This window comes from Ctenopharyngodon idella, chromosome 11 (genome assembly GCF_019924925.1).
Source record: "Ctenopharyngodon idella isolate HZGC_01 chromosome 11, HZGC01, whole genome shotgun sequence".
NCBI lineage: Eukaryota > Metazoa > Chordata > Actinopteri > Cypriniformes > Xenocyprididae > Ctenopharyngodon > Ctenopharyngodon idella.
Window position 1 is genome coordinate 15587195 of NC_067230.1, and position 14283 is coordinate 15601477.

The 14283-nt window shown below is 36.7% G+C and overlaps 1 protein-coding gene across 1 annotated transcript; it reads left to right on the forward strand.

Annotated features, from left to right (window-relative positions):
* The first annotated feature begins 672 nt into the window (after window positions 1-672).
* Window positions 673-14262, forward strand: rab43 (RAB43, member RAS oncogene family). The gene is made up of 3 exons (XM_051912722.1): window positions 673-1115; window positions 7503-7686; window positions 10528-14262. The coding sequence occupies exons 1-3, from the start codon at window positions 927-929 to the stop codon at window positions 10779-10781; spliced, it is 627 nt and encodes a 208-aa protein (XP_051768682.1). The 5' UTR covers window positions 673-926; the 3' UTR covers window positions 10782-14262.
* The last annotated feature ends 21 nt before the right edge of the window (window positions 14263-14283 follow it).

Consider the following 14283-nt stretch of genomic DNA (forward strand, 5'->3'; position numbering starts at 1 on the left):
TTAATAAAATGTATTAATGTATTATTTAAATAAAATTTATTTATTTTAATCAATTTATTTTAGTCTTATTTTTATTTATTTAAATCTAGTTTTAGTAATTTATTTTAATCATGTTTTATTAAGAAAAAATATTTATTTAATATTTATTTATTTTAATAAATTATTTAACTGAAAGTAATTTATTTAATTATTATTATTATTACATTTTTACACTGCCTTTTTATTTCCATTTATTTAAATCAAGTTTTAGTAATTTATTTTAATCATGTTTTATTAAGAAAAAATATTTATTTATTATTTATTTATTTATTTATTTTAATCAATTATTTTAACTGAATTTTATTTATTTATTTATTATTATTATTATTATTATTATTACATTTTACACTGCTTTGAAAGCCCCTGATGAATTTTCTTGGATAAGTAATACTTTCATATCTATTCATAAGATAAGAAATGCATCCACCAAATCTTAATAAAAAGCAATACCTTTTACATTACATTAAAGAGAGCTTCATAATAATAGTAAGCAACCTTATTAGAGCAAAATTGTGAGGGGAAAAGTTAATATAATTTTCAAAACAGAAAAAAAAAGTAGATTATGGATCTTCAAATGCAGACCGATGATTGGTTGTCTTGATGCCGACGTCAGAATTCCATCCACAGCACTGCTGTTTCGTTCGTTATAATGTGTGCGTTCAAGTGAAAATATTTAAAACATGACCAGTGCAGCGAGTACCGTATTATTCTGTATATTTACCGTGGTAAAGCAGTCAGGCGCTGCACCGAGACACCTAAAGCGGCGCTGCTGATGTTCTGCATCTCTTCCGCGTTGGCGCGCGTGCAGGTGCCGTGTGTGTTTCTCCACGTCAATAAGCGGAGGATCCGTAAGCTCGAGCTGATAGTCGAGCACTCACAGCACAGATATGTCATTGCTGGACTCTGATGACAGCTACGATCTAGTCTTCAAAATAGTTCTGGTTGGAGATGTCGGTGTCGGCAAAACGTGTGTGGTTCAGCGTTTCAAAACCGGTATATTCATGGAAAAACAAGGGAACACGATCGGCGTGGATTTTACCATGAAGACACTGGAAATACATGGGAAAAGGGTGAAGGTTAGTAGTCTGCACTCATTAGAGTCATTATGCCTTATAGTTATATAATTCATAAAGTGTTATCTTTAAAATCGACAATACGTCACAAAGTTCCCCTGCCATAAAGTCCCTTACCACATTTTGTACCAAAAATAACTTCACTACTGTTATAATTATTACTACAAATTACATTCATTTGGGGTTTCCTTCAAATCATGTAAGAAGCTTTTAGAAAATGGTGGTTTAATTAATGTACATCAGCTGTGATGACTTTGTGCAGATATCATGGTAACCATTTTATAGTCTTTCCTCTCAACGTTGACATCAGTGACGTGGAGCAAATAAAAGTGAAACGCTGAAGTTTGTTGTTGGCTTTAGGGCTTAAAGTTGGCACACAGTGTCATTGGACAGTTATGCAATAGCCAAGGTGGTTGTTAAGCTGTAAACAATGTCTAAATGAAACTAGTCCATTGTAAAACTATATTTATATTTATATAAATAAATATTTATATTTTATAAAACCCTGTTGGAAAACCCAAAGTTGGTAGATTGGACCATCTAGGAACTTGATGATGAAAGGATTAGTTCACTTCAGAATGAAAATTTCCTGATAATTTACTCACCCCCATGTCATCCGAGATGTTGAAGAAATGAAGGTTTTTGAGGAAAACATTCCAGGATTTTTCTCCATATAGTGGACTTCACTGGGGTTCAACGGGTTGAAGGTCCAAATGTCAGTTTCAGTGCAGCTTCAAAGAGCTCTACACGATCCCAGACGAGGAATAAGAGTCTTATCTAGAGAAACCATCGGTCATTTTCTAAAAAAATAAAAATTATATACTTTTTAACCACAAATGCTCGTCTTGCACTGCTCTGTGATGTGCCACGCATTACATAATCATGTTGGAAAGGTCACGCGTGACGTAGGCGGAAGTACCGATCCAGTGTTTACACGCAAAGACTAATGGTGCGTTCACACCAGAGGCGAATGAAACGTTAAGCGCGAGTGATTTACATGTTAAGTCAATGCAAAGACGCGAATAGACATCCTGCGGCGCGAATGACGCGGCACGAATAGAGCGTTTCGGGCGAATCGCGCGAGTTGAAAAATCTGAACTTTGGCGAAAATTCGCGACGCGTTAACCAATCAGGAGCTTGCTAGTGGTGACGTTATTACGACGTAGCGAGCGGAGGCAGAAATCCGAAACAACAATGGAGGACAAAATCATCTTCGCTGTACGATACATCTTCATACTTTTATAGAAACAGGAATAAAAAGGATCTTGCTTGGAAGAAAGTGAGTGAGGAGATCGGACAGTCTGGTAAGTTGTAAAAAAAAAAATGCTCTTTACTCAATTTGAGCTATATATATATATATATACATACAGGTGCTGGTCATATAATTAGAATATCGTGAAAAAGTTCATTTTTTTATTGTAAATTATTTAAAAAAATGAAACTTTCATATATTCTAGATTCCCTACATGTAAAGTAAAACATTTCAAAAGTTTTTTTTTTTTTAAATTTGTTGATTAGAGCGTACAGCTCATGAAAGTCCAAAATCCAGTATCTCAAAATATTAGAATATTTACATTTGAGTTTCATTAAATGACCATCCCTACAGTATAAATTCCGGGTATCTTTTGTTCTTTGAAACCACACTAATGGGGAAGACTGCTGACTTGGCAATGGTCCAGGAGACAATCATTGACACCCTCCACAAAGAGAGTAAGTCACAGAAGGTCATTACTGAATGGGGTGGCTGTTTACAGAGTGATGTATCAAAGCATATTAAATGCAAAGTTGACTGGAAGGAAGAAATTGGGTAGGCAAAGGTGCACAAGCAACAGGGATGACCGCAAGCTTGAGAATACTGTCAAGTAAAGCCGATTCAAACACTTGGGAGAGCTTCACAATGAGTAGAATGAAGCCGGAGTCAGCGCATCAAGAGTCACCACACTCAGACATCTTCAGGAAAAGGACTACCAAGCCACTTCTGAACCAGAGACAACGTCAGAAGCATCTTACCTGGGCTAAGGAGAAAAAGAACTGGACAGTGAACAGTGGTCGAAAGTCCTCTTTTCAGATAAAAGTAAATTTTGCATTTCATGTTGAAATCATGGTCCCAGAGTCTGAAGGAAGACTGGAGAGGCACAGAATCCAAGCTGCTTGAAGTCTAGTGTGAAGTTTCTGAAGTCAATAATGATTTGGGGGGGCCGTGACGTCTGCTGGTGTTGGTCCATTGTGTTTTATCAAGTGCAAAGTCAATGCAGCCATCTTCCAGGAGATTTTGGAGCACTTTATGCTTCCATCTGCTGACAAGCTTTATGGAGATGCTGATTTCCTTTTCCAGCAGGACTTTAGCACCTGCCCACAGTGCAAAAACCACTTCCAAGTGGTTTGCTGACCATGATATTACTGTGCTTTATTGGCCAGCCAACATGCCTGACCTGAATCTATGGGATATTTTCAAGAGAAAGATGAGAAACAGTCGATCCAACAATATACAGATGATCTGAAGGCTCAATAGTGCCTCAGCAGTGCCACAGGCTGATCACTTCCATGCCACACTTCACTGATGCAGTAATTTGTGCTAGGAGCAAGTCATTTGCTGTAATATGTCCTGCCGATCAAGTATTGAGTGCACAAAAGAACATACTTTAAAGAACTTGAACTTTTCTGTTTTGCAAATCCATTTTTTGATTGATCTTAGGAAATATTCTAATATTTTGAAATACTGGATTTTGGACTTTCATGAGCTGTACGCTCTAATCATAAAAATTAAAAAAAAAACTTTTGAAATGTTTTACTTTACATGTAGGGAATCTAGAATATATGAAAGTTTCATTTTTAAAAATAATTTATAATAAAAAAATGAACTTTTTGATGATATTCTAATTATATGACCAGCACCTGTACATACATATTGAGACTACAAGCTAGCTAAAGCCGGCAAATTGAGCTTATTCGCCGTATTTTACAACTACTTTCCCGCTGACGAGTTGATGTGTTTATTCAGAGGAAGTGTGCAGAAACGAGACTCGAGCCGCCTGGCAGAAGCCCCTCTCATGACGCAAATTCGCGTCTGTTGTGAAGTAAATTTCATGTGCGAATGAAGCGAGTAAACTCAAAATGTTCAAGTGTCCAACTACGCGCGAATAGCGCAATTTATTCGCGCAAGTCGCGTCTGGTGTGAACGCCCCTTAAGTCAAACGCCCTTTACAAAAAAAGATAAAACAACGATGTCGGACGATTTTGAAGTTGGAGGAGAAAATGAGATAGTTTTTCACCCTACCGCGGTACTTTCCGACCTTTCCAATGTGATTACGTAATGCGTGGCATATCGCAGAGCAGTGCAAGATGAGCATTTGTGGTTAAAAAGTATATAATTTTTATTTTTTTAGAAAATGACCGATGGTTTCTCTAGATAAGACTCTTATTCCTCGTCTGGGATCGTGTAGAGCTCTTTGAAGCTGCACTGAAACTGACATTTGGACCTTCAACCCGTTGAACCCCAGTGAAGTCCACTATATGGAGAAAAATCCAGGAATGTTTTCCTCAAAAACCTTCATTTCTTTTCCACTGAAGAAAGAAAGACATGAACATCTTGGATGACATGTAAATTATCAGGAAATGTTAATTCTGAACTGAACTAATCCTTTAAATGCCATGGATGAATATTTACTGAGTAATCCACTATTTTGTAGAAGGGAGACAGAATGATAATTTTTAGATTTGGAGCCTAATGACAGGAGGGGGAAATGACTTCATAAAGATGGCAGCATCATTATTTTATTACACAGAGATTGGTAGGTCTGTTTGTGAAATCTGTTGACATTAGCAGCACTATATGCCAATGATGATAGTTCAAAAATGGGGGAAAAAGCACTTGGGAAATGAGAAGGCACTCAGAACTGTCAGTGTATGCACAGAATAGGTAGTCATTTTTGGTAATATTGTATTCGACTGGTTCCTTTCAAATTATGAATAATTAGAGCTGACCTGACAGTGGTCCAGTTTTCAGCAGGTTGTTTGATGCCAACTCAGCCGGACTGTGAACTCGCTGGGTTTCATTGGCTGACTCTGCGGACGTCAGCGCTTTTTATTGTCAGTGTTCGCTATTGTCTTTTACCATGCCAAGATTATTAGCTTATTTTTCTGCAGAGCTCTTTGTGTAATACATATCTGAAATTATTTAAAGACAAAAAAAATTTTCAGTGACTAGTGGCAGTACTGATATCTAGAGAGCTGGGTGACTGATAACCATTTATTTACATCGTGTTTACACTTTGTTGGTTATAATGAAAGGATCCACAAGCATGCAGAAATGCCTCCATTGTAGTCTTGAGTTTTCTTCGGGAACGAACACGTCACAATATTCCTCATTAAAATAATTCCCGCCCATGGCATACGCAGAATAAAGTGAGTTGAGTTATTGGGGTTGAGTTATGCTTCCTTCACATGCTATCAGAATTATCATAAATATGAGTTTCCTAGTTAAAAACTGGACATGAACGCTCTCTCAAGTCGTATTTACCACTGGGAAGCTCTGGGATAATTTTGAGTTGGGCGGGCCATAAATTTTTGAACGATTGCTGCTGTGACTGGTGTTCTTTAGGGATGCTCCGATCAGGATTTTTGCAGCCGATACAGACCGACTTCCTGTCATCATGATCGTCCGATACCGATCTTGATCATTCAAGCTCTATATAATATGTAAACTCTCTGTTGCCTGAAAGCATTTATAATGATTTCACGTCTAAGTGGCATACTGAAAAGTAATGGCTTATAACTCTACAGAAAAAGGTATCATCAAGTACATGTTCTCATTTGATAGAAAAACTTCAAATTTCAACGTTTGTAGTTTCTTATGTTACAATATTGCAGAGAAAATCCCAGAAAAAGGGATGCAATTTATTGATTTATTTTGTTACTATTCATGCTTGACATGATGAATATTAGAAAGCAGCCTATTTATGACAGGGTCATTAAATCTTAAAAGTCATAAAAGTTTGGACTTGTTCACAATCATGTCAGCTGCATCTGGGTCATAGTTTGTGTTAATATCTTATAGCAATCAAAAGTTATGACATTTGGAACCTTTTATCAAAAGTCCAAAAACCTCTCCACACAAGTGAGTGTTTTACTGAACATAAGAACTATTTATATGTGTAAACGCCACAATAATAAAGCATAAAAATATTTATAATTACATAGAATAAGTAACAAGTAATCAGATCCTGGTTGATGAGTGATGATCTTTTTAACTGTGCTCTTCTATGTCACATGGTAAATCAAGACCTGTCAATCTGAGTGATCGATCCAATCCAAGCTGTAAAACAGTGTCCGATTGGTCTATACACATCATCCCTACCCACCACACTCGAAATCCAGTTTCCATTGGTTGAACTTTCAAATGATGTTGGAAAACACTGCGTCATGATCGCGACATGATCGGATCCCAGAAGTCCTGTAGCTTTAGCCAAGCAGCATGTCATTGTCACTTCGTGAGGATTTGTTATGTTGAGTAAAGAATAAAGATGTGCGATTTACTATGGTTTACTATTGTTTCACAAAGTTATAAAGTAGAACGTGTCATCTGTGTACTGTTTATGCGTGTCGGCGACGACTTTTTATGGTTTTACATCAATAAATTGCAATCAGTTCGTGACATCGGCCAAATTTAGTGACTGCAGGTCAAGTCAGAGTGTGATTATTGGCCGATACCGATCTGAAGCCAATCGATTGGAGCATATTTACATATATGAATAATCATTTGAAGTGTATTGTATGTTTTATACAAAGTAAAAAATAGTTCTATCTCGACAGCGCGGTGGATGTTTATATGGTTGTCATTGAGATTTTGGTTTTAATAAGATTTTTCCAATAAATATAGGCAAGAATAAACCCGGTGTCCTCCATGATTCCTGTTCTTTCCGACAACAAAGCACTTGAATGTGATGAGCTCGTAATCCTGACTTCAGAATTCGGAAAAAGGACATTTCTGATGGCAAATGAAGGCAGCATTTGTTTAAAATGGCGGTTATGGTAAGGGGCGGGACATTTCCCAAACACGCTTGACTAATCACAACACACTGCTCCAGCCGGCCAATCGGAGCACATTGTGCTTTTCAGAAGGAGGGGCTTCATAGAGACAGGAACTAAACAGAGCGTTACTGACAGACCGGGAAGAGAGGAGCTGCAACAATGGAGAATATGAGGAAAATAATCAACATTCAAGCAGGAAAACCTGCTCTAGTAGAGCACAAAAACAAAAGGGCAGAATAGGTCCTCTTTAAAGACACCTAATATAAAGTGGGCCTGTCATATGTCAATAGACGTATATAAGTAGTACAATAGCAGTAACTATAAGGACAGTGGTAACAGTTGTACAATTTTGTGGTGTAGTTACAGATTTGGGATACAGCCGGACAGGAACGCTTTCGCACAATCACACAGAGTTACTACCGCAGCGCCAACGGTGCCATCATCACTTATGACATCACAAAGAAGGCCACTTTTATGTCTGTGCCAAAGTGGATGGAGGATGTGAAGAAATACGGTGGTTCCAACATTGTTCCTCTTTTAATTGGTGAGTGCAAATTTTTGCCTGTTTTCTATGTAAACTGCTTTAAAGAGGTCATGTGATGCTTTTTAATGTTTTCCTTTTCCTTAAGTGCATAATGTTTCCAGGGCACGACGGTTACATTTCTTTTTAGGAGCACCTTCTGATCAACTTTACCATTACTGGGCAGTATTTGCCACCATAAATCATCTTTTATTCCAAATTCCTACATTTATATTTATTTAAATAAAATCATTTTGCTTAAAGTTTTGAATATAGAATTATTAAATGATTAAAATAGTTGAAATGATACTTTAACTCTTTCCCCACCATTAGCTATGTTTCCATCCACCTATTTTTATGCACATTTTGGAAATATTGTATAAATAACTGCAGGATGGAAATGCAAAGATGTGTATAAATTCCAGAAATGAGCATTAAAAAAACGTATGCACTCGTTTGAGTTAGATACATTTTTTTTTTTTATCAGATAAGAAAACTTGCATAAACTATGATGGAAACACATTTACGGAATAAATTCCTCAATGCACATCAAAAGAGTCATGTGACTTTGCAACGGGACTAACTGGACTAACCAGCAGAAGGATCTTTTTGCACAGGTTTTGGTCATTCTGAAATGCCTGAGCAAAGTCTATCAACAAAGTGGTTCGGTATAAGTACCTTTCTAGAACTGTCTTAAACCACTGCGTTCACGAACAGTTTATTGCGTTTCGTCTGCATGTCGTCATTTGGTATAACCAAAAGTGCCATTCGGTAAAATTTAAATTTTGGTTAAACTGAATGACTTTTTTGGTGACAAATTTTGTCCATCTTGTAAAAAAATGACAAAAGGAGTGTTAATTGATTATAAAAACCACATAATCTCATTAACATTTAAAGGATTAGTTTACTTTCAAATGAAAATTAGTCCAAGATTTACTCACCCACAAGCCATCCTAGGTGTATATGACTTTCTTCTTTTGGTCTGGCGCAAGCTAGATATTTTACTTCATAACTTGCTAAACATGGATATTTGTTTTACACAAACGCATTGCTTTGCTTCAGAAGGTCTCTATTAACCCTCTGGAGCCGTGTGGAGTACGTTTATGATGGATGGATGTGGATGGAGACACTTTCTTCGGCTCATACTCGTTTGGTAGTGCATACTGCCATTATAAAGCTCGGATGAGTCAGGATATTTATTAATATTTCTACAATTGTGTCAGAGAGAAGAAAGTCATATACACCTAGGATGGCTTGAGGCTGAGTAAAGCTTGGGCTAATTTTTATTTGAAAGTGAACTAATCTTTTAATAAAACTTCAAAATTAAGTATATCTTCTTTTTTTTTTACACTTAAAAACCTTATTCATCAATGACCCATACATTGGCTTCTAATTTTCTTAAGTGATATTTAGCACCAGTTTATCAGGAAGTGACGATTTTGTTCTCTTCAACTCACTGGATGGAAACACTGCTTTATTCGCAAATGTTTTATGCGATATTCCAATTTTGCGCGCAAGTTAAATTCGCAACTTTGGATGGAAACGCAGCTATTGACAGAATTTTCCGGCTTTCAATGTTTTCACTATTATACGGTAGGGGGCGCTATTACACAACTTCTGAAAGAGTAGAGAAGCTCCGGATCAAAACACAGACAAAAAGGAGCAGAAACAAGCGATAAAAGCATTGCTTATGCATGTCGTAGTCTTCGAAAAAAACGTGATTTTCTCAGCATTTTGTTCAAAATGTTGCTTTTTTTAAGAAACTTACCCATATACAAGTGTTGATTAAAAAAAGAATGCATGAAGCTAGAAAAAAAAGCAGAGGCTCTGTTCTTTCTTTCGATATTGCATGTTCAGAAATTCTTACAAAAAAAATTGAATAGTCCCCCGAATATTTTTTGAAAATTATCAAAAACGCTGGCAGTGGCTGGCAACTTTTTCAAAAAATGCTAGCAGGGAAAGAGTTAAAAATTAAAAACCGCCAGTAGGTGGCGACAAGTCACACGCTGCGCACGAAATCGCATAATGAGTAGGTACTACATTTGAATTTGAATTTACTTCTAAATTTTGAATTTTACTATATAGTATGTATGTGTGTAGTATGAATATAATCTGGACGTAGTACATCTGCCATGTTGTTATTGTCACGTGACCTATGAGCGTCAGTTGCGTCACTTAACTGCCATTAATAAATCCTCTCCCATGGCCTCATGGGATAGGAAAGTGTTCATCGAATGGGGTAGTTTTGGGGTACCAGGTACTTTTGGCGTACTGTTTTTTTGAATGCTACGTACTAGGGAAGGATTCGATTTTGGACGCAGCAACTGTCTTTGTCATTGAATCATTCATTCAATTGATTTGTTCAAAATGGCTGATTAATCAGGAACAAAGTAAGTGAAAAAGACAAGCTATAACATCATATCTGAAAGGTAAGAGAGTTACAAAATAAATATTACCCCTGTGAAACGTTCTGCTCAAGTCACGCTTGCTAAATTGGTTTCAGTCGATCGGCTTGATCATCTGCGTTTTCAGAATCCGACGACATTATTATGGGAAGGGACGTTACATTTCCGACACACGCTTGGCCAATCACAACACACTGGGTCAGCTGGCCAATAAGAGCACTCTGAGCTTTTCAGAAGGTAGAAATAAGAGTGTTTCAGACAGACTGGGAATAGAGGTGCTGCAATAAAGTACAGTATGTGAAAAATAATGTGTTTTTTGAACATTAAAGCATGTTAACCTATTCTATTACACCCAATAAACAAAAGAATGACCTTTTAAACTAGCATCATATGGCCTCTTTAAATGAACTGTATTAGGAAAGTCTATTGCCATCTGTTAACCACTTCATTTTGCATCCAGGTAATAAATCAGACTTGACTGACCAGCGTGAGGTTTCGTTTGCGGATGCGCAGGCCATGGCTCATCAGCTGGACTTTATTAGTGCCATCGAGACTTCAGCCAAGGACTCTAATAATGTGGAAGAGGCATTTATCAAAATGGCCAGTGAGCTCATCCTCAGACATGGCGGGCCCATGTTCACTGAAAACGTAACGGACAGCTTTAAACTGAACAGCAAGGATGTGACCAATGCGGGCTGGGGATGTGGGTGTTGATGACTGTGCTTTCAGAAAGCAATAAAAGCTTCGTTTCTTACCACTCGCTCACTTCTATAAATTGAGTTCTGTCAGGCAGACAGGTGCTGCGTTTGATAGAGGTGGTTTCGAGGCCCACAAAACAGCATCATGTGATTTTCTAAACCTATAGTTGAACTTAACTGTGAAGATGTTGGGTGGAGACTATTTTGAGTGCCAAGGGCAAAATTCTCACACATTTCATAATTGTAACCACGCAAAATTTGTGTTATTTTCTTTAGATAAATGAATTCTAACTATCAGTTTGTCTGTTCACACTGAACTCAAAACTACTGTGCGACACAATCACAGCCAATCAGAACGTGTCCGATGTTTAATGTGCATCAAGACTTTGGACCAATGAGATTTCAGAATGGGCGGGGCTTACATCTCAGCAGAAGTTTTGTACTGTAGGTTTTGGTTGCTAATGGACCTTATTCAGGGAAGATACTATATTTAATTTAATGTAAATGAAACGAGGCTGTGAGGGACAGACACAGGCAGAGTTGCCAAGTTATCCAGCAGAATTGGGCTTACTCACCTTCATGTCGTTCCACACCCGCAAGACCTTCATTCATCTTCGGAACACAAGATATTTTTGATGAAATACAAGAGTTTTTTTTTTTTTTTTTTATCCCCAATAGAAAGTGACGTAATTACCATCATTAAAGGTCCAGAAAGCTACTAAAGACATCGTTAAAACAGTCATGTGACTGCAGTGGTTCAACCTTAATGTTATGAAGAGGCGAGAATACTTTTTGTGTGCGAAAGCTAAACAAAAATAACGACTCTATTCAACAAATTCTTCTCTACCCTGTCAGTCTTGTACGCAGTTGACGTAGTGAACTCCATGTTTATGTCAGAAAGCCGGCTCAGTATTGGCCAAAGCTGATCATGTGATCAGCACAACGCAAGTCGACGTTCTGACGTAGAACCTGGAAGTGCTGGATGTAAACAATGTATGAGAACGACACAGAAGAGGATATTGTTGAATAAAGTCGTTATTTTAGTTTTGTTTTTGCGCACAAAAAGTATTCTCGTCTCTTCATAACATTAAGGTTGAACCACTGCAGTCACATGACTGTTTTAACGATGTCTTTAGTACCTTTCTGGACCTTGAAAGTGTTGATTATATTGCTGTCTATAGACGAGTCATATACCTCTCATATTTCATCAAAAATATCTTAATTTGTGTTCTGAAGATGAATGAAGGTCTTACGGGTGCGGAACGACATGAGGGTGAGTAATTAATGACAGAAATTTCACAAATTTTGGCATACTGCATAAACTCCATTTGACTGAAATGCTTGTATTGAAATATTTTACATTCTACCAATGATTTTTGTGAGCTGAGACTGTTTATGATTACTACTATTGATTTTCAAGGTGAAATTGTCTGTAACACATAAGAGTGACTGTAAAATATGTATTTTAGGTATAATATTTGGATTGGGTCAATAGGTTTGTTTTGGGCTAGTTTTGATTGGTCTTTTGGGCTGGTTTTGTTATGCAACCCTGGACACAGCACATATTTTTGAGAGATTATTGACCATTTGTCTTCTGAGGTATGCATCAGTAAACCCCACTGAACTTTTTCTCATAGCCTCTTTTCCATTCGGGATCAATTCAATTTGTCTAGCCTGACCAAGATCTACTGCAACTTTGCTTAATCTTCCTAATAGTTCTGTATCTGTTGCAAAACCTTTTGTAACAATGTCTCACAAAGTCATATTCATCAATATTTCCTGATTTTATAGCTACTCAAGTTGCTGAAATAGACATTTGCACCAGAAAGGCTGATAGACGAATCACAAATGGAATTTTGTTAGAGGTTTTTGGGTTTGTGACTTTCCTTTTCATCAGTATTGACCAGAAATTCTCATTCTCCATCTCTTTTACTGACCTTTGAATTCTCATCATGCGATCACCAGCTGCAGCATCCATGGTCCATAAGACATTTCGCCAATCTTTCCATAAAATGTTAGTATTTCTAAGTATACTTAAGTTTTTTAAACATTCTAGAGTGCATGTGTCGTCCGCGCAATTATAACAAAGTCCCTTTAAGACGAGTCATTTCACTCGGCGGCCATCTTTGAAACGTCTCTCGGGCATGCAAGTGCAGCTCCTATCTCTTTGAATGGGGAAACATCAAATTCTCCAAAGCTGTTTGCCAAGCTTTCGATTAAATATTATATTTGAAATCACCAATGAAATCTGACAACAACTGTCTCATAAATTTTGTTTTTAAACGCTCAAATCATGACAAAAAACGTATTTTTCAGGCTGGATCAGGCTAATGCGCGTTCACAGTCCTAATTGCGCGTCTGACTGTTTCTATAGGAACCGGAGCTTCTAACGGCCGCTGCAGTGACGCGATGACTTTACCAATCGGCGATCGGCTCTTATTTAGAAGGCGGGACTTATTCCGCCATTTTGCGCGTTGCACTTTCTCCCATTCTAAACAATACGAGTGACGCTTGTGTTATTCTATATTTGATTATACTTTGAAAGGCTACTGTACGCTACGCGCAAAAAAATTAAGTATACTTTGGGCTGGAACATTTTCATTAATGTTATAAATGTGTGTCCATCTGCAGTTCTCTTGGGTAAACAGCTGCCATGATGGGTGTATTTATACTCGAATTATGTACTATTTTGTCTAAATGTACATGTTTTTTATAGACTGGCCAATTAAAAAAAAAAAAAAAAGACCCTTCTGAACTGACGTTTTATATTAGACGTCACATGGGCATTGCCATTTTGTACCCATTTTGCATTCATTTATACATACCACAAAGCCTTGTTAAATTATAATGGAGCATAATAAACTAATATTTTTTTCTGATAATGTTGTACTGTTAAATTTGTGACAAGATTGCACTGAATAATTAGGGAATAACATCAGTTGCTGTTTCATCTCAAGTACGCATGAATAACCAGAGCCATTTTACACGCAACAGCTAATTTTGTCTGCAATACTCTCAAGGTGAAGAGCTCACTTTGGTACTTGGTATATAGAATTGATTTATATGACTTGTTTAATATATTTACTGACAATAAACATTTACTATTGAGTGACGCATAAGTCTTTAAATCAAGTTTGTGGTGGCAGCCTTTAAGAATGTAAACTTTAGTTTCACAAATTTGTAGTTTGGACTAATTAATTTGCTCTTTTGTTATACAGAATTGTTGCTTATGTATATGAGTGAATGAAGACAGTATTTGAAATACAGTAATGTCAGATGTACTTGAAGGTAAATCATATTGCAAGAGAGAATTTATAGTGCCTTTTAAACCAGTTTTAATGTTGCAGTTTGTTTTTAATGTCATATTTCTATGCATTTTTTTTTTTTTTTTGTCAATCAGTTAAATATTTTGAGAAACATGATCAGTTTGTATTTGGTGATAAATTGTAATTATATTATTTTATCAATAAAGCATATCTTGTAAGATTTCAAGAATATACCACAGAATTATGTTTTTT

Excerpts from the sequence above, each read along its gene's own strand:
- rab43 (XM_051912722.1), top strand. The coding sequence starts at position 927 with ATGTCATTGCTGGACTCTGATGACAGCTACGATCTAGTCTTCAAAATA. Across the intron at positions 1,116-7,502 it reads TACATGGGAAAAGGGTGAAG|TTACAGATTTGGGATACAGC; the intron begins GTTAGTAGTCTG and ends TTTGTGGTGTAG. Across the intron at positions 7,687-10,527 it reads CATTGTTCCTCTTTTAATTG|GTAATAAATCAGACTTGACT; the intron begins GTGAGTGCAAAT and ends TTTTGCATCCAG.